Source organism: Egretta garzetta, unplaced genomic scaffold (assembly GCF_000687185.1).
Source record: "Egretta garzetta isolate BGI_Z169 unplaced genomic scaffold, ASM68718v1 scaffold280, whole genome shotgun sequence".
Taxonomy (NCBI): Eukaryota; Metazoa; Chordata; class Aves; order Pelecaniformes; family Ardeidae; genus Egretta; species Egretta garzetta.
Genome location: NW_009258219.1, coordinates 1058930 through 1083298, shown reverse-complemented (window position 1 = coordinate 1083298; position 24369 = coordinate 1058930). Strand labels below are relative to the sequence as shown.

The 24369-nt window shown below is 43.8% G+C and overlaps 1 protein-coding gene across 1 annotated transcript in view; it reads left to right on the top strand.

Annotated features, from left to right (window-relative positions):
- The window catches only part of CHAT (choline O-acetyltransferase), a 30980-nt gene extending 6822 nt beyond the window's left edge, over positions 1 to 24158 (top strand). Inside the window, exons 5-14 of the mRNA XM_009634910.2 lie at positions 2839 to 3019; positions 4021 to 4198; positions 8641 to 8810; positions 11407 to 11507; positions 11700 to 11828; positions 13026 to 13148; positions 14667 to 14808; positions 17952 to 18014; positions 22034 to 22171; positions 23889 to 24158. Of these exons, the coding sequence (XP_009633205.1) occupies positions 2839 to 3019; positions 4021 to 4198; positions 8641 to 8810; positions 11407 to 11507; positions 11700 to 11828; positions 13026 to 13148; positions 14667 to 14808; positions 17952 to 18014; positions 22034 to 22171; positions 23889 to 24158 (1495 nt within the window). The remainder of the gene's footprint in view (positions 1 to 2838; positions 3020 to 4020; positions 4199 to 8640; positions 8811 to 11406; positions 11508 to 11699; positions 11829 to 13025; positions 13149 to 14666; positions 14809 to 17951; positions 18015 to 22033; positions 22172 to 23888) is intronic.
- Positions 24159 to 24369: the final 211 nt, after the last annotated feature.

Genomic DNA, 24369 nt, shown 5'->3' with positions numbered 1-24369 from the left:
AAGGAGTTACTTGTGCCGTTGCTCCTTTCTGTATATAAATGCGGGGGAAATCCATGATTCTTTGTCACATTTGAGGTGGCTCCTAACAGCACCTCACATAGCCCTTCCGAACCCCACCTAGTGCATTCCAAGTTTACTGCTGAAATCACTGCTCCCTGAAGAATAGAACAGTGGAGAGCTGAGCACCACGGAGCCCGCACCATGGTAGGGAAGGGGTCATTTTCCTGCCGGGAAGTACAGGAGGCCCTATGTGATATGCTTTAACCAACACTTATTTGGGTGAGGAAGGCAAAGCCCATATTCAAACAAAGTCCCTATTATCTATGAATGAGATAAAAGAAGGAGGAAAAGGCTGTTGGATTTTTCGCTTCAGAAGTCTGACAGCTACTGGGAAAATATAGAAGAGTTACTTATTTAAAAACACGTGCTTTTGTCCAGGATAATCCATGCAACTGCATCCACCCGCCCTGGTGTGCTGGGAAGTACTATTGCATACTAATGCAGCTCATTGCATCTTTATGTGACAGCATCTGAGATGAGATAAAGAAACCACATTGCTCAAACAAAAGATAATTTAAATTCTTATTATTTTGACCTTGCTACTCCAGATCCGAAGACTCCTGTGATCAAATTTGCTTGCCTTAAATCAATAATCATGTAAATCCTCACGACTGTGTCCCTGTATCGTTACTACTGTTTGCTTATCACCCCTCCTGTATAATTATGAGGGCACCGTAATTGTAACATCTGCAGTTCCTTGTTCCTCTTAGGGACTCCTACCAGCGAGCGCACTGCTTGCTTCTCTCGGACCATCCCACAGGCAGAGGCACAATATTCCAGCCCAAAGCCAGGCATGCAGTTTTAACTGTGCAGATATTCCGTGCAGTTGCCAGGACTAAATATTTCAAACAAAGCCTAACTTGCTCACATAGAAGAGTTACAGGATCTTACGCCTAAATCAGTACAAGATTTTCTGGTGCCATCAGTCAGAGTTAATAGCCCCTTTCTTAACTGCTATAATTACAGATTGTCTGATCTAATGCTGTTTTCAATCATCATAGATGCTCTCTAAAACTGTTAAATATAAGAGGGTTTATGCATTATGCAAAATGTGGGAGGAGGAGAACACTAGTAATCCTGTTTTGCTGATAAGGAACAAAAAAAATTAAGCATCTGTACAAGGAAATAAGTGATACAGAGAGTCTGAGAGACAGGAACTAAGGTGAATATCCCTGCTTTAGAACTGCAGCAGTTCTAAAGAGACAGTGAAATAAGTTAAACAAGCATAGAATCATAGAATTGTTTAGGTTGGAAAAGACCTTTGAGATCATCAAGTCCAACCATGAGCCTACCCCTGCCATCCCACCACTAAACCATGTCCCTAAGCACCAAATCTAGATGTCTTTTAAATACCTCCAGGGGTGGGGACCCGACCACTTCCCTGGTCAGCCCATTCCAGAGCCTGACAACCCGTTCAGTGAAAAAATTTTTTCCTGATATCCAATCTAAACCTGCCCTGGTGCAACTTGAGGCCATAAAACATTCCCCCATATCGGCTGTATGACAGCACCCCTCCCCACGTGCTCCTCTGCCCCTCTCCGGCCGCAGGGTTTTTTCCTGCCACAGAGCCAGTGGGATATTTTACAATCTGTAATCATCATCATGATAACTTTTCTTTTCTGGCTACTAAAGAAGCCTTTTAGGAGGTGTTGTTTTCACATGCCTTCCAATAAGAAGGGAATAGTTTTGCAGCACTTATTCCCCCCTGGGTCTGTGTCGTGGTTTAACCTGGCTGGCAACTCAGCACCTCGCAGCCGCTCGCTCACTCCCCCCTCCCTCAGTGGGATGGGGGGAGAGAATTGGGAAGAAAAAAAAGGTTAGAGCCGTGGGCTGAGATAGAGACAGTTTAATAAGAGAAAATAATAATAATAGTAATAATGAGAATGGTAACAGAATATACAAAACGAACTATACACAACGCAATTGCTCACCACCCGCCGACTGATGCCCAGCCCGTCCCGAGCCGCAATCACTCCCCGAGCTGTGATCACTCTGCCCACAACTGACCAACTAACCCCCCCCGAGCATGACGTTATAGGGTATGGAATAGCTCTTTGGTCAGTTTGGGTTAGCTGTCCTAGCTGTGCTGTACTCCCAGCTTGTTATGCACCTGGCCAAGCAGGAGCTCAAAAAGTCCTTGAGTAGTCTGAGCACTACTTGGCAACAATGAAAAACATCCGTGTGTTATCAACATTCTTCTGGTACTGAATCCAAAACACAGCACTATACTAACTACTGTGAAGAAAATTAACTCTATCCTAGCCAAAACCAGGACAGTCTGAGTGAGGCTTAGCAGGTAAGCGAGGCTCAGTGGAGAAGAGAGATGCCCTCTGTGCTGCCCCAGGCGTTGCTGTTGGTTGGGCAAGGCAGTGTGGGGCGGCTCTGGGGGGCAGAGGCTTTCACCAGCACTTCTCCTCAAGGTGCCGTGTCCTTCCCAGCCATTCCCCGGGCTTCCCGCCTGGCAAGCGGCCGGGGCCCAGCTAGGCAGGCTGCCCCGCGCGCTGCGAAGCTGCCGGTGACCTGCTATTCTTTCCATTTCCACTAGCAGATAATGCAATTGCTTAATGAATATGCATGAAGCTGCCAGGAATGATGTATTTAACGTTAGTATGGGAATTCATCTATTTCCCTTATACTGTAATCTCGTTTTATTATTCAATTTGTGTTATACCTGATCTAATTGTAACAGAACAAAGGACAGATTAGATTTCTTTTCCTTTCTGTCTCTCTCTCCCCTCTTTTCCTCTGGCTTTGTTTTTTTTCCTTCTCTCTCTCCAGCCATGCTTTACCTGTTGATTTTGCTCGTGGACAGCTGTCTGGTCATCCTCTCTGTATGAAGCAATACTATGGACTCTTTTCTTCCTATCGTCTTCCAGGACATACCAAAGATACCCTCGTGGCCCAGAAAAGCAGCGTAATGCCAGAACCAGAGCACATCATTGTTGCTTGTAACAATCAGGTAAATGAGTGTTCTTTTTTTATACCTTTCTATACTTCTTAGTTTCCTTAAATTCACTCGAGAAGAGCCTAACATAATCACTGTGTAGAAACACAATTAGCGTGCTACGTATGAGCTCACTTCTTACCAAGCATTCGCTGTCAATATTTCCAAAAGATGCTTCTGCAGCATTTTTGTCCTTAGCCCACGTTATGTTCCAAGTACAGCGATGCAGAAAGGAGGAATGTGGCAGAATTCATCTGCTTTCTCACTCAAACAAAAATGTTTATTAAACAGAGGTGAAACCACAGAGAAAAAAAAAAAATCTTATTAGAGTGCATTTGCTGGAAAAGCTCTTCTCTTGACAGTCAAGTATTGGCACGCAACGCATGGCATATATACCACCATCCCATGCAGGGGGGCCTAAGCTATGCCTGAAGAATTAGCGCAGGGGCAGGCAGAAATACTGAAGCATTAGGGTGCATCTGCCCCAACCAACAAATAAATAAAAAGGCAGGGTACCTCGGCTGGGCAGGGTGCCTTCCAGCTCAGCCTGAGTGTTTGTAGCACCAGAGCCGTGCCTGCAGGATCCCTTGGAATGAAGGGGTAGATCCCAGCAGTCCCTTTCCCAGGAAGTCCTGTTCTTCACCTCAACAGGAAGTTCTCTAGATTCTCGAGGTTGCTTTTAAACAAATAATGCCGTGGAAATTATTTACATACTTCCTGATGTTATCTCTTCGGGGTTTATTTTTTTTAAGCTTATTCAAATAACGTATGTTTTATTTGAGCCCAACACATGGTATAAGTCTCCTATAGCAACTGGCATTACACTGGTGTAAAAAGACAGGAGGGGTGAGCCCTGGGCCGGTCCTCAGTGGTTTTGTGCTCTGTTGCCTGCAGGCCTGGCTCTCCAGGCAGGACTTCACCATCTCAATGCCTACCCAGGAGAAAGCAAAATGTTGGACCAGTAAGGGTCCAACCCATCTGTGACTGTTCTTCTGACTTCTGTCATTTTTTTGCAGTTTTTTGTTTTGGATGTTGTCATTAATTTCCGTCGTCTCAGTGAGGGAGATCTTTTCACTCAGTTACGAAAAATAGCCAAAATGGCAGAGACGGAAGAGGAAATGCTGCCTCCAATTGGCCTGCTGACAACAGACGGACGAACAGAATGGGCAGAGGCCAGGACGATCCTTATGAAAGGTTAGCAGCAGCAATCCCAGCTTTCTCTTCTTCATCATCTTCCTCCTCACCATCATTGCCTTTCTTTGCTGGGAGTGAACATTACAGCAAACATAGGACCAAATGTGCAACCTCACTGCCGAATTTCTCTAGCAGGAGGAAATGCAACACCCGTAAGTGTTCGGATGTGTGTTATCAGGGAAGCAGCAGATGTGGTTTGACCCTTTGGCTGTGTACGCTTCAGTGTTACGCCATGTAAATAGCTCTCACTCCATTCTCTGTTTTTCATCACATAAATTACATTACATCAGATTTTGTGATTTGTCTCTTTCTTCCCATCCATTTTGCACCCATAGGAATGATGTATCCTCTTAGCTTTCGGCAGCTATTAGACATTTTTCATCTCATCTAACAAAGGCATCTACAAGTTAAAGACCTATTGAACCTAGCTGTGTACTCTCTCTAGTCAGTGGAGAAAAACAAAAAGTACCAGGGCTGATTCATCCAAATCTTAAGTACCTAGGAAAGGTGACACCGATTACTGTCTGGGGATAGTTCTCTCTCTCTTCCAACAACAGGCAGCATTTAGCTGTCTTGGACTCTGGACTCAAATGCTGACTTTGAAACAGATGAAAATCTATCACTTCACACCTTATAGATTTTACCTTGAAGCTAAGTGAGGCGAACACCCTCTTTTTGACATTTTAGCGGACTTAGGTATTCATTTTTCCCTCCTGAAAAAAAAACATTAACTCATCTCTTTATCCCCAGTTCAGAAATGCTACAGAAAATATTGCTGCTTTACCAATGCCCTGGAATATGCAAGACTTGCCAATAGTGTCAAAATATGTTTACCGTCCCAAGGAAGATCTTCCCTTTTCTTATTCAGGTCTATCTGTGCTTATAACAACTTTATATAGATAAACACAGGCACAGCGTCCTGGCCTTTCTTACAGCATTATTACATGGTACCAGCCTCCTCTTCAGGCCTTCCCCTCCCCATCTTTTCATTTTAAAGCAGGAGAAAAAAAAAAGTTCCTTATTTTAATGAAAATTCAGATAAACACCTAATCATTTATTTTCATGCCACGCTTTTAAGTAAAACAGTGAATACCTTTAAACCTGCAGCAAAATCATCTTTGTAAACCTACATCATCCTAAAGAAAAAAAAAGACAAAACAAAAAGCAGCAGAACCCTCTCTACAGTGTCTTTGGAGTGCCTGGCATTTGCCAAAATATTCATTTTAATGAGGAAGCAAAGCAGCTCAGTTATGCAGCTGAAAAAACCAGGTTCTGCACTAGCAAATATCAGAGCACCGTGATGTGAGCCTTCTACCTCATCTAAGCAGGAATCCCATCCCAGACAACTTGTATTAGCACAGCTCCTCTCTATAGCATAATGCATTGCTGTTACACATGGATACGTGATTATTAACAGCCCTTTTTTCTTTCCTATTTGTGGTGAAATGTTCGTGCAACGACAGCTATCAGAGGAAGAGAAAAGCTCTAGGGAAGCAGTGTGAGGTGGAGGGGGTCACTCCATGACCGCTCTGCACTGGGCAGGGGACAGTGCTTTGCAGAGGTTGTGAAGGAGACATATACATGGGCCTGCATAGACCTACAGGTAGAGGACAGGTCTTCTAGGTAAGAGAATTTCAAAGAAATTGTAATAAACCCAGCCATCACCGATCTATAAACACATTTGGTATTTAAACAGCATTCAGGATGCAGACCTAACTCACTCTCCTAACTGCAGTAGGTGAATTCTTACTGCTATAGAGGCTGCTCTCCCACACATACTATATCTGAATTTAATTCAGAACTGTCTTCTCATACTTTCCTTTTTAAAACAAAACCCAAAAACCCCAACTAACCAAAAGCCGACTGGCCAATTAAATGCAATTACATGCATTAGAAAGGGAGAAGGACAAGGAACGTCTTGCAGGGATTTAGGCTTGTTCTCACACTTCTCCTCTGTTTCAGCTCTTTCTGGAAATATTTATTTTCCATGCCAAGTCATGGTTCATGAGTTCTTGTGCAATTCATTGCCTGCTTTACATGATAATTTTTTCAGTGTTTGATCAGCTCTCTGGACACGTCCGTTTCCTTCTGTAAGGGCATCTTTCCCCTGCTTTTCTGTTTCTAGCAGAGCTTAATTTTATTTACTCTGATACCTAGACTCAAGATACCCTAAAGCCATATGTCAGAATAAGGGCTTCATATCTGTCAAAGATGTGTGGGCAGCAGCCACAACGAAATACATATAAACCTATCAGACAACATAAAGCAGAACGCTGAGCAAGCTGTGGGCAGTTTGTAAATCACTATCCAAGCAGTTTTTCCTTGAAGGTGCCTGTCTGCAAATACCAGCAGCTGATGTATATGGGGCAACTTCCATTCACAAGGATCTTTTCAGCCTTTGCATTGATGTACCCAGACCGTCAATGGAATGAATACCACGATTACAGTCAGCCCTGCAAGTGTCAGATATTAGAAGAGCTTTATAGCCAAGACGACAGAGACGTGCCTTTTCCCTTATAAAGCTTCCGAATGCTTTTGAAGGCAGATCATAGGGACATCAGTGTTTCCCAGGTTGTAGGGGGGCACGGATCACTGGCAGAAAGCTCAGCCTATCTGCACGCCCCACCAGTTACAATCTCCTGGCTCAGGTCCTTGTAGGAGCTGGCAGGAGCACCAGAAGCCTTCCCTAGGGCTCTGCTCCGGCGGGCGAGGGAGGACAGCACACTGTGCGCTCTGCCAGCTCCCACCAGCCTGCAAGAAGCCAGGCTGGCCACCCCGGCCACTGGGGCACAGGGCTGCCAAGGCTGGAGCCAGCAGGCAGCAGCAGGCGGTGCCTCACCATAACCCACAAGAGGCCACAGCTCCCCCTCTTCCTTCTCAGCCACCGCCATCACTTGCCTCTCCTTCTCTTCTCACCTTTTTCATTTCTTGCATATTTGCACTCGTTTTTACTACACAGCATCTGGAGGATGAACCTGGATGATAACAAGCATCTGCCTTTTTTCTAGCTCCTCGCTAACCTATGTCAGTCGTTTTGGGAAGGTACTTTTTTTTCTTACTTTGGAAAATGCCATTCTTTCAGAGGATCAAGCTACTTTTCATAGTTTGCAAACATTAAAAACATGCATATTTTGAAATGGCCCCATATCTCAAATGCAAATCAGAATTGTTTAATTTTAATTATTTTTCCATTTTTTCAACTAGAACTCTCTCTTGAATTGAGCACAGATTTCTTGAACTCAGCACAGACTTGCAAGAAGTTTTGATCAATCTGAATTCATATCTTTAGTTAAGACCATTCTGAAACGCAAACTTTTTCACCAAAATCTAGCAAAACCAGCAGATGAAAGCTGATCTGTTAAGAATGGAAGGAATCTTAAGTTGACGTTTGAAAGCCCTTTTTCCTTTGATCTTGCTAACAACCATTTAACAGCAGTTAGTGTTGTTTGAACAAAAGTTCTTGTTCGAGTTTCCACATGTCTCTCCTTTCAATTAAGAGCTCTATTAAGGGCTCACAATTAAATATTTCCTATGCCTCAAACTGGCTCACAGAAGCAAAAAACCTTCACCTTCGTAATATTTCTGAGCTAAAGAAACTGAGAAAAAAAAAACCAAATAAATACACCAAAGGAGGAAAGAGCTGAGGACAACATAAAAATAACCTTTGTAGTTCACCCGTAGAAGCAAGAGTGACAGGATAAGGAGAAGAAACGGAGAAAGAGAGCCAGGAAAAGGACATTTTATTTAGCAGTACAGTGGTGATAGGAGGGAAGGGGAATGTGGCAGCCCATGGTTTCGGCAATACCACATTCAAAGACTGAACCTCATGACCTCATCCACAGATGTTTCCTCATGCGATGTAAGGCAACACACCCAGTCCGGGGCTTATTTCTCTAAAGTACAAGAAATGACCAGGGACAGGAGATAGAAGAGGATTCCAATACAAGAACATAAAACCAACGTGGGCCCTGCTGTTCCTTGTCCAGAAAAGGGTGTTAATGGGAGAACAGCACAAAACCAGTATAGGCCCTGATGTTCCAGAGCAGAATACTGCAGTGCTGCAGCAATAATGTGAGCTCTGAAATTCTGTTTTCCACCTGTCCTCTCTGTAACTGCTATATATAAAATAACTAAGCATGGCTGGCTTTAAGAGTAAAATAGATCTATGTTGTAATATAATTACTTCAGGAAATGAAAGGCAGAAGAAGAAAGTGGATATTATTGAATCTGATGAAAGATACGCAGAGATATTGCAAAAGTTAACAGACGAGGGTGTAAGGTTTCCTTGCACTGAGACGTTCTGCTGTTGAGAGAGCTCTGCAGGCACCAGCTCGTTGCAGAGCCAGGGTCAGACCCTCGGTGCCCTCCAAGGCAGCAGGGTTCCCCAGCCAGTCCTGCACCACAGGTAAGAGGATGTCAACATTTCACTCTTTTGTCCCCAGACTCCACTAACCGCGACTCTCTTGACATGATTGAGCGGTGCATATGCCTGGTGTGCCTGGACAGCCCGAGCGGGGTGGAACTCAACGATACAAACATGGCATTGCAACTGCTGCACGGGGGAGGCTACCACAAAAATGGGGCCAATCGTTGGTATGACAAACCTATGCAGGTAAAAAACCTTACAGTACTATGATACTAATTGCACGTGGCAAGGGACTCCAGTTGCCCTTGTAGTAGAGGGGATGGTGGTGTCAGCACCTGCCAAGGCAGGGTTGGTGTGAGCAGGGCTGTTCCTTGCAAGGCAGGGGAAGCAGAGCTACTGCCTTGCTGGCAAAGGGGGGCCTTCTCCAAGACAGGTATGCTTTCACCTTCCCTGAAGTTGTCCTTTGCAACTTGAAGAGGTAGACAGATACACAGACATATAGGTAGGTAGACATCTGATAAAAAAAAAAAAAAAGTATGCATTTAATTACACTCAATCAAATGAAATAAAAATGCTGGACTAGCATCCCAGAACAAAAAAAAGAAGAGCAGAATAGCTTTCTCACACATTTTCCTGACATCCTAGAAATACTACTGCTTATAATTACTCACATGTTTAAGTTAGTACTAAGTTCTCACTTAACAGACTGTTTACTCATTTAATGACATCCTTGCTGAGACTCTCCTGGAAGTATCAATTTCTCCAGCCTTTTCCCCAATCAGATTTTGATTGTCATATTTGAAAGTGTCGCACTGTTATTTTCACATTTTGCAATCGGCCCAGGGTGAAGTGATGTATTAGCCTCCAACTGTCAATGATGTTGACACCTCATGAAAAACTGAAGAAGCCCCCTCCTGCTTGTGCAACTGTGCAATGCTTGTTGCTCTTGCCCTATCTAAGAACAGCAACATGAAAAGAAAAGCTAACTAATTTCACTTGCACTTGCGCCAGTGCAAATACATTTCGGTAGTCATTCCTGATTTATGCCACTGTAAATGATATTATCAGCAGACTCCAGTGCTGTGCTTTTAAGGAACAAACCATTTGTCTTTAGTTAGAATCTTCTGTTATTTGCAGGGCCACTAGTTGAGATATTTCGAGCAGACGGGAATACACAAGATTTTCTTTTTGTTTACTATCAGAAGGTAGCAGAAAGCAAATAAATTTGTGTAGCACATGGGAGAGCTACAACTGTCCAGATGTATTTAGGCCAGAAGTAGTTCAAAGGCAAAGAGAAGTTCCTAGGGGAAAAAGATCCCATTTTCTTTCATGCACATGCAGATTATGTAGGAAGCCATTCTCACAGCGGGACTTGTTCTTTCTCTTCATATTCTTCTTCAACTTTGCAGTAAGGCATCAGAAAACTTCCAGGTAAACTTTTTGCATCACACACTTACTCTGTGAAAACCTCATGGGAACAGGGAGGCAGGATGCCCACGTAGGATACAAACACACAGAGTGAGATGAGTGGGAGAGGTGCCACTACAGAAGCCTGTGCCCGGCACTGGTGAGGCCGCCCCTCGAATGCTGGGTTCAGTTTTGGGCCCCTCAGTACAAGAAGGACATTGAGATGCTGGAGTGTGTCCAGAGAAGGGCAACAAAGCTGGGGTTTGGAGCACAAGTCTGATGGGGAGCGGCTGAGGGAACTGGGGTTGTTCAGTCTGGAGAAGAGGAGGCTGAGGGGAGACCTTATTGCCCTCTACAACTGCCTGACAGGAGGCTGTAGCAGAGTGAGTGTTGGTCTCTTTTTCCAAGTAACAAGTGATAGGACGAGAGGAAATGGCCTCAAGTTGCACCAGGGGATCTTTAGATTGAGTATTAGGAAAAAATTCTTCACCAAAAGGGTTATCAGGCACTGGAACAGGCTTCCCAGGGAAATGGTGGAGGCCTCATCCCTGGAGGTATTTAAAAGACGGGTAGATGAGGTGCTTAGGGACATGGTTTAGTAGTGGGATGGCAGGGTTAGGTTAGCGGTTGGACTTGGTGATCCTAAAGGTCTTTTCCAACCAAATAGTTCTACAATTCTATAAGTCCAGCCAAAGACACTTCAAAAGAAGTGGGGGAAAAAGTCCAGAAAAAGAACAGAAAAGACATGAGACAACCTGCAGTTTTGTCCTAGACATCTGCTTTTGTCTGAGATGCAGAAGGAACCATTTGCGTGAGGGTATCACAGAACTACAGTGCAGCAGGTTAAGTGTCACCAGTTATTTCATGCATACGCAATGAAATCAGGAATGAAGACAGGCAAGAGGGAAATGAAGAAAACACCACAAAAAAAAAAAAAAAGGTAAGGAAGAGGCAGGGCAGTAAAACAAGCTACAAGAAAGCTATCAAATAAGGATGAGCTTGCTCATTTGCTATGATATTTGTAAATGTGTGATCCTAAGCGACTTCCCAGATATACAAGTTGCATTGCCCCCAAATGTGGAAGGAGAACCCCAGCCTGTCTTTCTATTGATGGGTTTTCTCTACCATAGAGCAGATGCTAAATCCAATTTCTGGACTCCAACGGGAATTGCTAAAATTTACATTCTCGCAGGACTTGGTCCAAAATAGCAGCATGAAAGGGACCCAATGCAATGCCATTCGCAGGACAAGAAAGCCTCCTGCGATAGATCTGTAAGTCACCCACTGATCTGTAAGTCAAGGAAGTTCCTGATACGAGCCATAAGAAAACCACAAGAGAACGACATCATCTTTTGTTAGGTTGCCATCCTGGGTAACTTACTCAGAACATGATTTATTCCCTATATATCTTGCACTTGTTCTTTTCCTTGCTTAGTTTGTGGTAGGAAGAGACGGAGTCTGCGGTACCGTGTGTGAACATTCCCCTTTCGATGGCATCGTACTGGTGCAGTGCACTGAACACTTGCTCAAGCACATGTGAGTCCCCTTCCAGTACCCGCTCCGGCCCCCGGGAAGCCGCTGCCAGTGGCCCAATTCCCCCTGATGCACAGGGCCACTAAAGACCCATACTACTGTTGGAAACGAGTCATTTACCTGCTAAAAAAAGAAGTGTCTTAACAAATAGATTATTCCTGTGACCTTAATGATTTTTCTCTCGCATACTAACAGGAAAGAAAGCTCCAAGAAATTGGTCCGAGCCGATTCAGTGAGCGAGCTTCCTGCTCCACGGAGACTAAGATGGAAATGTTCCCCTGAAATTCAGGCACATTTGGCATCATCAGCAGAAAAACTCCAAAGGTAGAACAGATGCCTCATTTTTCTGAGCAGTGACTGCAAGCTGGGAACTACCCAGAGCGGTGCACGCAGGCATGGGTTTCCTCCTGGGAGGCTCTCCCTGCCCTCCCGCTCCTCCTCACCTTCCCAACCTGGACATACCCAGCAGCTCCTTGCAGGATGGCACCCTTATGGGCTGGAGTTACTTCACTGTATTCAGGAATTGCATTACCATTGTTTTCCTTCCATGTAAATATTAGGAAAGCTAAAGACCACTGGAAAAACAGTTGAGTTCTATTTGCACGGGATGCAAACAGTGCAGGTCCTCTGTTTTTGTGGATGCATTTCATGGGCTTGACCTGACTAAAACCAAAGCCAGGGCAACAGGGATACATATATGGGACAGTAGAATAGAACTGGTTTGAATAAACCATTTGAATTCAGGAATGTAATTTGTTTACATCCATGTTGCTCCTCCAAAGGTTAGTTCTCCTGACTGTGTTTCCAGGCTGTAAGAGATTTGCATGATCTTTGGGGGTGGGGATGACAGTGAGATTGGTTTTTTTTCCAAATTATTTCACCTCGCCACTCAGGCCTGTGATCTCTCTGTAGAGAATTAACACATTGTCTGCGTGATCAGCCGTAAGTACGCCCAGTGCGATTGCATTAAACAAGACCTCAGAGTGGCTAGAAGCATACGTGAGAGTAGGAAAACATTCAGGATGCAGAGTAATTCCTTTTTGCTTTTAAATAAAAGGTAGTAGCCCTCTAAAGTGAAACTTGCAAGGACGTTACAGCCTTCATCGGGTTTTAAATCCACCCGTTTCTCACATTAGGAAATCACAGAAACTCGGAGAGAGCAAAGGAGGCCCTGACTTAGGCTTCAGGAGTGGAAACACTAGTTTGTGGGTTTGGTTTTTTTTTAAAGAAAAAAAATAAGAAAAAAAAAAAAAAAGTGTTTTACTCAAATGAACAGAATGACCCGAATGCCACAGCTCACGTTAAGGCTGCAGATACCAAGCCCTGTCTAGAACCTGTACGAACAAAAGTTACTGACAAGGAAGAAGTTCCCGAAGTCTGGGCCCATCTGCCGAGCCGGAGCCCGCGCACCCCCGGGCGGCTACAGGCAGGAAATGATCCCTGGGTTTCCCCTGCAAACCGAAGCAGAACGTGGGGTTCTTGCAGCTCCCCCAGCACTAACTGCTGCCGCTTGTTTTCCAGGATAGTAAAAAATCTGGACTTTATCGCCTACAAGTTTGAGGCCTATGGAAAGGAATTCATTAAGAAGCAGAAGATTAGCCCAGATGCCTACATTCAAGTAGCCCTTCAGCTGGCATTTTACAGGTAAGGTTAATTCAAATCACAGGAACAAGGTAGCACAGGAGGAGATTCACAATTTGCTTTTTATCCAGAGGGTCCATTTTTTCCTTAGCACCCAAGCAAATGCTGCCTGCACGGAAAGGAGCGATCTTGCCTAATGGCCGTAGGTCAGGCAAGATAGAAACTGCCACCTGGTTCTGAGATGGAGGAGAACTCCTCCTTTCCTTCCTTCCCTTCTCCTCTCCTCGCTCCACCTTCCCACCCCACGTCCCACACGCCATTCCCAGCCAGCATTCCCCAGGCTTGGCATGGAGAAGGGGTGCAGGGAGGCGGCAGGGAGCAGCAGACAGCCCTGCCGCCCACCACAGCCGAAGCGGCGAGGGAGCACAAGTCCCTGGGGCAGAAACAGCCCCTGGCCCCCACGGGCAGCTTGAGGGGAACCGTGGCTGGCACCCATAGCTCTCCCTGCACCACAGGGTGAAGAGCACTCCCAGGCAAAAATTCAACAGCAGCGCGTCAGGTCAGAATTCCTACACAGGATAGTAACTACTGCTGCTTCCTTCTTCATGGGCAGCCCAAGATTTGATAATCCTCTAATTTCCACAGTATTACCAAAGTTAAAAGCTCCTTTCTACGTTGTTGGGACATCTAATGCTCCACGCTAGAGATCAGTTGCATGGCTTCCCGCAGAACAGCCTATTACATGAATAATTCTGTATCATGTCCAGTTAAATCCTGAAGTGGTCTTTACCCAGTCAAAACCAGAGATGCCCAGCACATTTTGCATACTCCATTAACATCTGTTAAACCTCCATTTTGCATATTCCACTAACCAGACTCCAACAATGACCTGGTCCAAGATTTTCACCTGGATCCCAGCCATGATATAAATCCCATTGGATATAAATCCAGGATATAAATCCCATGTATGCAACAAAAACCTTAGGGGACAGTGATGTTCTGAGAGCCCTGCTTCAACCAGAGAGCACAGTTAGGTCTTCTGAAGCAAGGTCTGGTAGCTATATACCTGGACCCAAATTAAAGAACAGTCTTCATGCTCTATTAGTTCTGTGGGTTTTTGTTCCAGCTCTCAGTCTCAAACAGCACCCTTTTCCCCCTTTAGTTTTCTATTTTTCATTCACACACAGTGTGCCTTTTTTCTTGTTTTAAATAAACCATATTTCACGCCCATAAGTAAATGATTAATTACACAATTATTTTATGATGCAGTACAAATAAAACATTCCTTGAGATCTTTCAGTAAATTTCAGTTTTACAGGCCTTGTTTTACACAGCAAGTCATTTTTTACTGGCAATGCATAACTAAAATGTATACAGCTGTATCCAGCTCCTCATATTAGAAAGGAGCGAGCATCCATCTTTTTTAAGTTTCTTATAGAATTCTATCAACATTAAGATGAATACTACGCAAAAAATAAAATCACGGCTGTAGCAATAAGATGTACCAAGCCTATATTTCTTTTAGTCTTCATGACTCCTTGAAAATAATTATTCTTTGTTTTTCTTACTTCATTCTCTCAGGTGCCACAGGAGACTTGTTCCTACCTATGAAAGTGCTTCCATACGCCGATTTGACGAGGGCAGAGTCGACAATATTAGGTCTGCTACCTTGGAAGCGTTTGCTTTTGTAAAAGCAATGACTGATGACAAGACAGCTCTGTTGGTATGTTGGTCTGGCACCCTTACAACATTTTGCTTTTTGTGCAAACCAACCATTAAGCTAAATAGAAATATTTCCTTATTTTTATTCAAGCATGCAAAAGATTCAGGGGTGCCTAAACATGACATTATAAGAAACAAAACATTTGATTTTAGACTTAATACTGTCCTTCTGAATGATCTATCATCAGATCCAAATTCTGCTCCCTGGAGAGATGGAGGCTGAACACGCAGGGTTCAGGATCTGCCACACCAGGGGAATTGCCTGGCAGGTCCCCTGCAGCGGATAGCTCAATGTGTGCAATGCTATCATTCCCGTGCTTTGGTTCCTGGATAAGGTGGATATGTCCTGGCTGATCTTTTTGGTTTTAAAGGTGTGCTTCTACCAAATAGAGTTAGTTTTTTAGGATCCTTAAGGGGGCTGAACCTTTGTGATGAAAAAACTTCATCAAGCTAACAAAACAGCTCTCCAAACTGCCTGCAAAAAGAAAATTATATTGCCTTTCATTGAGCCACCACCATCTGTTTGCCAGAAGCAGGAGTACGTGCACAGTAGACGGGGACGCAGAGGTACAGCTGGGCGCGCCGAGACGAGAGCTGCACAGACAGCTTTGTGCAGGGTCCCTGCTGCCGTCCCTCGAGAGCCTCCCTCGGCCTCTCTCTGCGCGCCCCTTCCACCCACTGCACTTCGCCGCTGTACAGGGAATTTCCAGGTGGCTGTTTAGATGCAAAACACCGCCACAATATAAATTATTTTTGCAATTAAGCCCACTCCAGTGGCAACAACCCACATGGCTGTTCTTTAGAATCTAGCATAGCATTGCTAGAAGTATTGCTGGGCTGTAGATTGTTAAAATTTTGTATGCTAGAAGTATTCCTGGGCTGTAGATTGTTAAAATTTTGTAAACCAAACTCTAATGTCCCAGAGGATGAGGAAAAATTGCCCAGAGAAGTGCTCTGTTCCTCCGCTGCTTCTTCAATCTCCTTAAGGGTTACCATGCCCAGAACTTAGCTCGTAATGAACAAGACTCAAATAAGTTCCATCTTAAAATGGTAACTCAAAGGAAAGCCGAAGTAATTCCCCACACTGAGTGGGTAATTCAGGGCAGATTATGACCACACCATTACACATAATGGCAACTACCACACAGCAGACAAGAAGAAGCTGTTGTTATTTGCTGCCAGTGTCCTGTCTGACAACATGGTTTCTAATCGTACTTCATTAGAAGCTGCTGCCATCTGTGCACACCTTCCCCTCCACACTCGGGCGCTCCGCATACCCCCAGCCCAACACACGTTGCTGCAGGCCGACTGTACTCCTAGGAGGAGCCAGCCTGCTCCCAGCACCTCGTCTTGCCAAATCCTTCTGGTTCCCTCCAACAATCTCTTCCTACCTTCCTTATGCCAATGCTTACCGACTTCTGCAGCTCTCCCAAAGCATCAGCATTCCTCACCGTTTTAGCACCCAGATCTGAGACTGTGGCCACCTCCCACAGCATCCTGACCTGTACTGCTTCACACAAGCCAGCAGAAGAATGTTGCGCTTGTCTAGACTGAGCTCAGTCTCAGCCCCCAAATCTTTATCTTGCATGCCTTGGCAGTACTGAATAGGGAGAATAATGGTCTCATTCCCCCTGAAAAACCTGCAATCAGAATGCAAACCAATCCACTGATCGTTTTCCTGGCTTCTTGTCCACCAAGAGATGCAAAGGACATTTAAACTGATCTGTGATTGTTCTTTCCCACAAACTTTTAGAATTTTTTTTTTTTTTATGTGAACATCTTCATCTTTCAGTTCAAACCTATATGTACTATTATCACAGAATCATTAGAAACAAAATTCACTTAGCACAACCCTATTCCAAGGGGATTTCTTTAGACCTACAGATTACTTCTGGATGTGAAGGGGTTAATTTTATTTTTTGGACAAGAGCATCACTTGGCTTAAGCAGCTGTGAACTCCCCAAAATATTATTCGTTAATAGCCATTAATCTAAATCAAATTAAAAATTATTTTCTATCTGATGCTAATAAAAATGATCTTCAAACGATAGCTTCAACAGTCACCAAAGATTGATCGAGTCAGATTGATTCTCTAGCAGGGGAAATATCTCATACATTTGACACATGCTGTAAAAGCCGCAGCAACTGACACTGCAGAGATTGCTTGAATAGCTGTAAATTAATCGGATATAAAGACTGCATTTGGTAATTTAATCTGTATAAGGCAACTAAGGCCTAGCTCTAGCCCTGTGAAAACATCAGACTCTGTATTTTGAAGGTCCCTGATGGTGGCCTTGAATTGCTTCTAAAATGAATTCTTTGTTCAAAAGATCATTCATCGTCCATAGGAGCTGAAGGTTCCCTGTTTATCTGGAGACCCAGTCATTGCTGGCTGTTTCAGGGTCTCCCGAAGTTGCAGTGTCGGACTTGATGTACAGCAGGGCAGCACTTCTTAGGATCGTTCCCTTAACATAAAAGGCTGCCGTTTGACAGGAGTCAAAATTTACTACGTTGTTATCCGAAATGTGAGGCATCTGTGGAGAGCAGAGCAGCCTTGGAAAATTCTAGATGCCCCTTCACACAGGGGAGTAATTTTCTGACTGGCTAGTAAAATACCAGTAATGGCTTTCATTAATATCACCATCATTGCCTAGATAAACCATTCTGGAGAAGATATAGTGCCTGGCTCTTTTGAACACACTGAATTACACTAGGCAATTATTTTCCCTACTTCAAACAGAGCAATTCAGTTAGTAGCAATCTACACCCCCAAAATACACGGAAGGAATCCATGAAAGGAACTGCAAGCCCACATTTGACTTCCAACAAACCACCACCAATAAGCCCATTCAACCCTTGCACAACCAGGCACTGCTGCTGCTCAGGACACTGAATCCACATGGCTTTTCATTTATCAGGGGTGGTGGAATGGCAGCGTTAGGTTAATGGTTGGCCTTGATGATCTGAAAGGTCTTTTCCAACTTAAGTGATTCTATGATTCTATTCTATTCTAAGAGTGCTTACACCTGAGCCAGGAGCAAAGGGCATTTGAGAGTGCTTGCTGTTTGGCTGCTGGTTAATTGGTGGAAGATGCTATTTCTTTGAGAGTTTATTCAATAATAGATATTTTGATTCCCCCAACAGGATTCTGAGAAGATGCAGAGATTTAAGGATGCAATTGCAGCTCAGACTAATTACACTATTCTGGTAAGTACAACACTGCTTTGTCTGAATAAGGACTAGCCAGTTTTTTCAAGAAGAGTACAAAGATACAATCATTAACTACCTAAGCACCAGAAGCATAGGCATCTCTAAATAGGAAAGTACCTGCTATGTCACACGAAAATTTCTGATGATCCAAACACCCTCCAAACAGACATATTCAACTAACATCACCTTGAAAAATACTTCCTGGAAAGCAAGATGACAAAATTCTGCATTAGACATCAGTGGCAAGGCCATCACGCTTGGGCACCAGCGCTCTTATCTATGTCATGGAACATACGCTCTGTATTCAACGTGTTCACAGGGAACGTGCATCTGTGACACATTTGTGATTTCTATCTGTGCCATAATGAGGAGTCCCAGCCACAAATTAGGATTCCACCGAGCTTGGTGTCACACAAAGTAACAATTCAAAAATGGCCTCTGTCTTAAAGAGCTTGCAGTCAAAATTTAATAAAGGGATTTTTTGGTAAATATTGAAAGGTTTGCAAGGGAGAATGTTAGCCAGGTGAAATAAGCTTTATTCTGTGCGCTTTGCGATCAACATGAAATGTTAGCCGTGAAGATGACCAAGAAAAGTGGCAATAGGCTGTTCTACTGGGGTATGGCAAGTGGGCAGCCAAGAGCCGTATCAGGATGAGAAGTAAGCAAGGCTTAAAAGCAACCAACTGAACTGAACTGCTCTGCAACATGCAGAAATAAAACTCCAGCTGCAAAATCCAGATCCCCCAAATTTAGTCGTATTTAGACCCATAATCTATAACGTTACAGATAAGCTCAAGACAGCTGTAACACATCAAGAACTTTTTTTTTTCCCTCCCTAAACCCAACCATTTATGCATTTTCTTATGTCTCTCTTCCCTAGAGGAGAGAGGTCCCTATCTGGGACCTGATCCTCAGACAGACTGGTATTCTGGAAAGTGATTCTGGTATTCCAAAGTGCCTTTTCTAATAAAGGTTGTTAACAATGAGGGAATGGTTACAGTAAGTTCTCTTTTAAAGACCCCAATGCAGTGTCTAATAAAAGGAAGAGACGCCCTCCAGAAGAAATCAGTTTAGTATCAAATAGAACTGATTTTCTGTTGATTAAAAATGAGACAATTCAGCCTGGGTAACGCTCTACATCCCACTGTGCCAAGACAAAGCACAGACTTGCTCTACAAACAACTTAGTCAAACCACTTATGAAATTAATGAATATTAATAACCAGCTATGTTAAGCAAATTTGCTACCTATGGTTTTGCCTCAGACCATTGCCCAACAAACCCCCATTGCTGATTACTGTTTAAATACTCATAATATTCAAGAAATCATTCCGTTCCAGAGGTCGTTTTAAAGGTATACTCAGACCACTGGAGAGGTGAATTGTTGCTTTCAGGCAGGATTTGTTCCTTAAGACTGTGAAGCAAAAGAAGCAGGGAAGAAAAACAGTTTGGGGTTTCAAGCCTTATGCTGGGAACCTGCATCTTAGAAGCCAAGACACCACATCATCTCTAAAGCAGAGGTAAACCTTACTTCAGGGCAACTATCTCACTGGAACCGTCCCAGGGTAACCTCACGATGAGCACAACATACTGCAGGTCCACCAGGTCACAACCTGGAATGGAATTTCTGTACATCTTTTTTTTGGGTGGGGGGGGGTGGGAAAGAAAAAAAAGAGAAAAAATGTCCATAAAATCCCCCCTCCAAGTCATTTCAGTTCCAGAAACTGTTACAAAATTCAGCCTCCAGTGCAGCTCATGGGAAAATACTAAAATCACCACTGGAAAATTAATTTATCTTTAAATTTGAAAATGCCTCCAAGTATTTCTACTTACCAAGCTCCCCTTTCTTTCTCAGAAGAGCAGAATGTAATTGTTGTGCCTTTAAACTATGGGCAAGACTCGCATGGTCTGACTAAATTGTGTGTAACAGACTGAAATGCAATAGCTCCTAAGAAAACAAACAAACAAAAAATCTACTTCATAAAACAAAAGGCAATTTAATGATTTTATTTCCCCTTGTTAGGGCTTACGAGTAGCATTGCTATCTTAAATGTGGAGCTCTAAAATTCAATTTAGCACAGTTTTTTCCTATGCGTTGACTCACAGTTTATTTCGTTAGCCTGTCTCGGCCTCTCTTCAGACAAGACATTGATCTATGTTGCAAAAATGTCATTGCTAACAGCCTTATAAATCTTGTGTGGTAGCAAGATATTTCCTTTGATTATCAAGTCGGTTTCCCTCTATGGAAAAAACAATGTAAACACCGCCCTGATGCATGCTACTTTTTTGCAAGTACCCTTGCTCTGTCTGGGCTGATGCAAAGAGCCCCTTTACCGATGGGTGCCTTTTTAAGCCAAACAAGATTATGCACTCCTGGCCCCCTGCTTTAGGCGCTTATTTGTGGTTAAAATGATTCTCCTCTTAAGACGAAAAGCAAACTTGTGCTCTTTCTTAAATCCTGCCTCCTCTCGGGTTGCTCGTTTCCCTCGTTACAAGGGGCCTGTGCCTCAGGAGCATCAAGCGCTGCTCTTGGTACGATGTCCCTCGCTCTGCATTCCCGTCCTACGTGACTTCAGCCTGCTACCGGGGGCGAGCTACAGCTCCGTCCTCCCAATCAATGCTCTCACCAGCTGGAATAAACCTAGACTGAAGGATTTTAAATGCACATTTTAACCTGAGGCAATTCCTGCCTGGTTGGACCAAATTTTGATTTGGTTTCCTAAAGAAACAAAGCTCTAACTATCCTGGCTGCCCATCTCCCACTACTGACTTTTGATCCCATTAGCCATCTTCAGTCACATTTGCTAGCAGGGCAACGATCTTAAAGCTAATAAATTCCTTAGATTTATAGCATTAGGTAGCTGGATAGAGCAGAGAGGCCCAAGCATAGCAAGCTCACGGCAGAAAGACTTACTGCAGGCTCGGTGGGGGGTCTTGCGAGCTGGCCAGCTGGCCACCAGCGTGCCCCTGCTGCTAACGCTCAGCCACCACGCAGGCTGCTGACCGCCTCGCCTGTAGCCATGAGACAGGAGAGGCAATGGGGGACATTTGGGAGCAGAGCTCAGGGGCAAGCATGGCTGGTTCTGCATGGGGGATGAGGGTGAGCAGGGACGTGAGTGAGCAGGACAGCGAGCAGACTGCTCTAGAGCTCTTGCCTGTCAAGCACATCATTCTCCTTTGTTAAACCCTGTTCCATTCGATTCTAGACTCGTGGTACCTGGACTAGAGTACCACCCAACTATGCTGTCCTACACTTACTGTTTTCAATTGCCTCACTAGTATGAGGGCTAAGGTGTGGGCTACCCCGAGATAATCCAGCTCTGCAATGACACCAGCACAGGGAGAGGGGAGGGAATTGGGATATTTGGGCAGTGAATTAAATTGAGAAGGCATCTGTGTCCCTAACCCCCACCTTCTCAAGTGGTGGGGTATAGGCTAGTAGATCTGGGATAGATCACTGGCAAACCTGTTATTCTGTGATGCCTGTTAAATCTGTTGCGGACATCTACCAGATCTTTGGATCTAAATTCTATGGAATGACAAATGCTTTACCTGCCAGAGTGAGACACAGGCAGCAGGGCAGTGAAATGTTAATTTGTTCCAATTTGGAGGTGTTTTGGAGCCTCCTATCTTGAAATATAATCCAAGTGACACACAGGACTTAACCAAAACACACTTAGAACTTTCTGGTGTCCCATATGCTCCCCTCGGCAGCTTTGGAAGGCCAGCCCATGATATTCAGCTCTGAGAGATGATGGAAACCCAGAACGCCAGAGAACATCAGCACATAATACATCTCAAGACCATCTCCTTCCTAATTTTTACAATCTTCAGAGCACCATATGAATTTCTACTTACCGATCATCAGCAAAGTACACGCTCAGAGTAATATCTGAACATTACAGGCATTACATCGCTCAAACCAAGTTCATCAACTCTGACCAGAAAACAGGGCAGTAACAGCCCAGAAAATGTCTCCATCCTCAGTTAAATGCTGATGTCTTATGTTGTACACAGGCTATTACTGGAATGGCAATAGACAACCATCTCCTAGGGCTCAGAGAGGTGGCACGGGAACACTTCAAGGAACTGCCAGAGATATTTACGGATGAGACATATGTGATGAGCAATCGATTCATCCTCTCGACCAGCCAGGTGAGTTTCTCCTGTTCACTGGTCTTGCTAAGCAGAGGCTAATTCATTTCTGTTCTGCCAAACCTCGTAGCTCACAGTGAGAATGACATTAAAAAAAACCCAAAACCACCCAAACCAAAACAACCCCCCCAAAAAACCCTCAAACCAGTACCATTGAAAACCATCAAGAAGCCTGAAAAATTACCCAGATTTTTAATCTAGTTTTGGTTCATTCCACAAAATCAGCACAGTAAATACTGACTGAAGTTATTACTTCCCTTGCAACATCCCAAAGCCCTTCCTGGAAATTCTGGCAATGGACTCAAACACACAGAGTAGAATTCGCATGAGGGCTCAGTGTTTCCTCACTTTCCAAACTAGTTACCTTCCCGTTCCCTTTCTTCTCCTCCTTCCCCTTCGGGGACAGCCCCAGTGGGAATTCTTTACTCCAGTGACAGTACAGCCACAAGCCGGACAGGCTGCCGCTCTGGGGAACAACAGCCCAGAGCCATGAGGAAATTTTACTCTTAGAAGTAGCTGTGTTTGAAATCTTCGAGAGCCTGCAGTTACTCAGTGTAAGACTGCAACTTGCCCCCTGGATTTACAGGCATTTTAGACATTTACAGACATCTGCAACTCTGCTAGGATACTCTAAGAGTCAACGCATCCTACATTTAATGTTCTGAATAAGGAAACATCTTTATAGCGTACAGCCTAAAAATTAAATGTTTCATTGCATGTAGTAGCAGTCCTAATGAAAGGAAAAAAACTATGTAGGAATTCATTTACTGAAACACTAACCCAACTGCACAGATTGGAACTATGCAACAAAAGAGACTTATAATATCATGCTGCAGCATAAAACCTTAATAAGTAATTTGATCTTGTCATAATGTTTGTAGGCTTTCAGACATGAGTGAGTGTAACCAACATCCTACTACATAAATTCTCCAAGAAACTATCCATGAGCAAAGAGTGCTTCTGAATAGCTTTATGGCCTTCGGCTGTTGCACAGCAAATTTATCTGACAATTCTATGGCTCTATTAGCAGGACTAATGGCTTGTTCTACACCATTAAAAAGCCAAACGTCATTTGTGAAGGCCCATGTACACAAAGTCTGAAGCATATAGATTTCTAAGGCATCTCTTATTTTCTGCAGTAGAAAGCATTTCACTCCTGTATTATGGCATGATTAAACCGAGATGTAATAGAAATATAGCACCTAGATGCATTAAAGTATGGTTTTATACAGCATTACAATTATAAATTATTATTAGAAAGGGACAATACTACTTTCTATAATTGATTGCAGTCTTTGCATTACAAGTTTAGCATAACCTTAAGATAACCTTAAGAAATTAAAGACCTTAGAGAAGCTTTATGTATCATAACTTATCAGAATTACATACAGCCTTAAAAATTCCCAATCTATCAGTAGCAAAGCTTATAGCTGTTAAAGCTCTATATAAAGTGAGCAAAGAAATGCATTATAGCCACTTCAAATAATACCAGCTTTCAAACAGTAGCAAACAAACAGAGCCACCAAATTCTATACCGAGATCAGCTTTTACCTTCCAAGTGGCAGCTCCAGGTCTGGATTTCTGAAGGAAGTGAGATTCTACATGGGGGATTCACCATATTTCCAGCATTTGTTTATCTTTTTCCTCATTCCTAACGAGCTGATTTCAGGTGCCCCGATTAACCCGAGATCACTCCTTACCTTCTCCCCACACCCAGGTTCCAACCACCACAGAAATGTTCTGCTGCTACGGGCCCGTGGTGCCCGATGGTTATGGGGCATGCTATAACCCCCAGGCAGAGCACATACTGTTCTGCATCTCAAGCTTTAAAGACTGTAAAGAAACCTCCTCAGACACATTTGCAAAAGCTGTGGAAGAAAGTCTCCTGGAAATGAGGGATCTGTGCAGCAAATGCAACTCCGCTACAGCAAAGCCTGTTGCTAAACAAGCAGCAGCCACACAGCTGCGGAGCGAGCGCAAACCCTAAGAGGCTGCGGGAATTCTTCTCCTGAACTCGCCTTGTGAAGAAACGATGACAGAGCTGCTCAAAGGCGAGATAGTGATAGCAATATATTAGTGTAGAACCAAAACGTCGTTTGTTTTACGTTGTTGCCAACATTTAAAACCCTGTAAGTACTAGATCTACCATTTCGTGCTTGAGAGTCAGCAGAAAAGGTTTGGTCTCACTGGCTGAAACG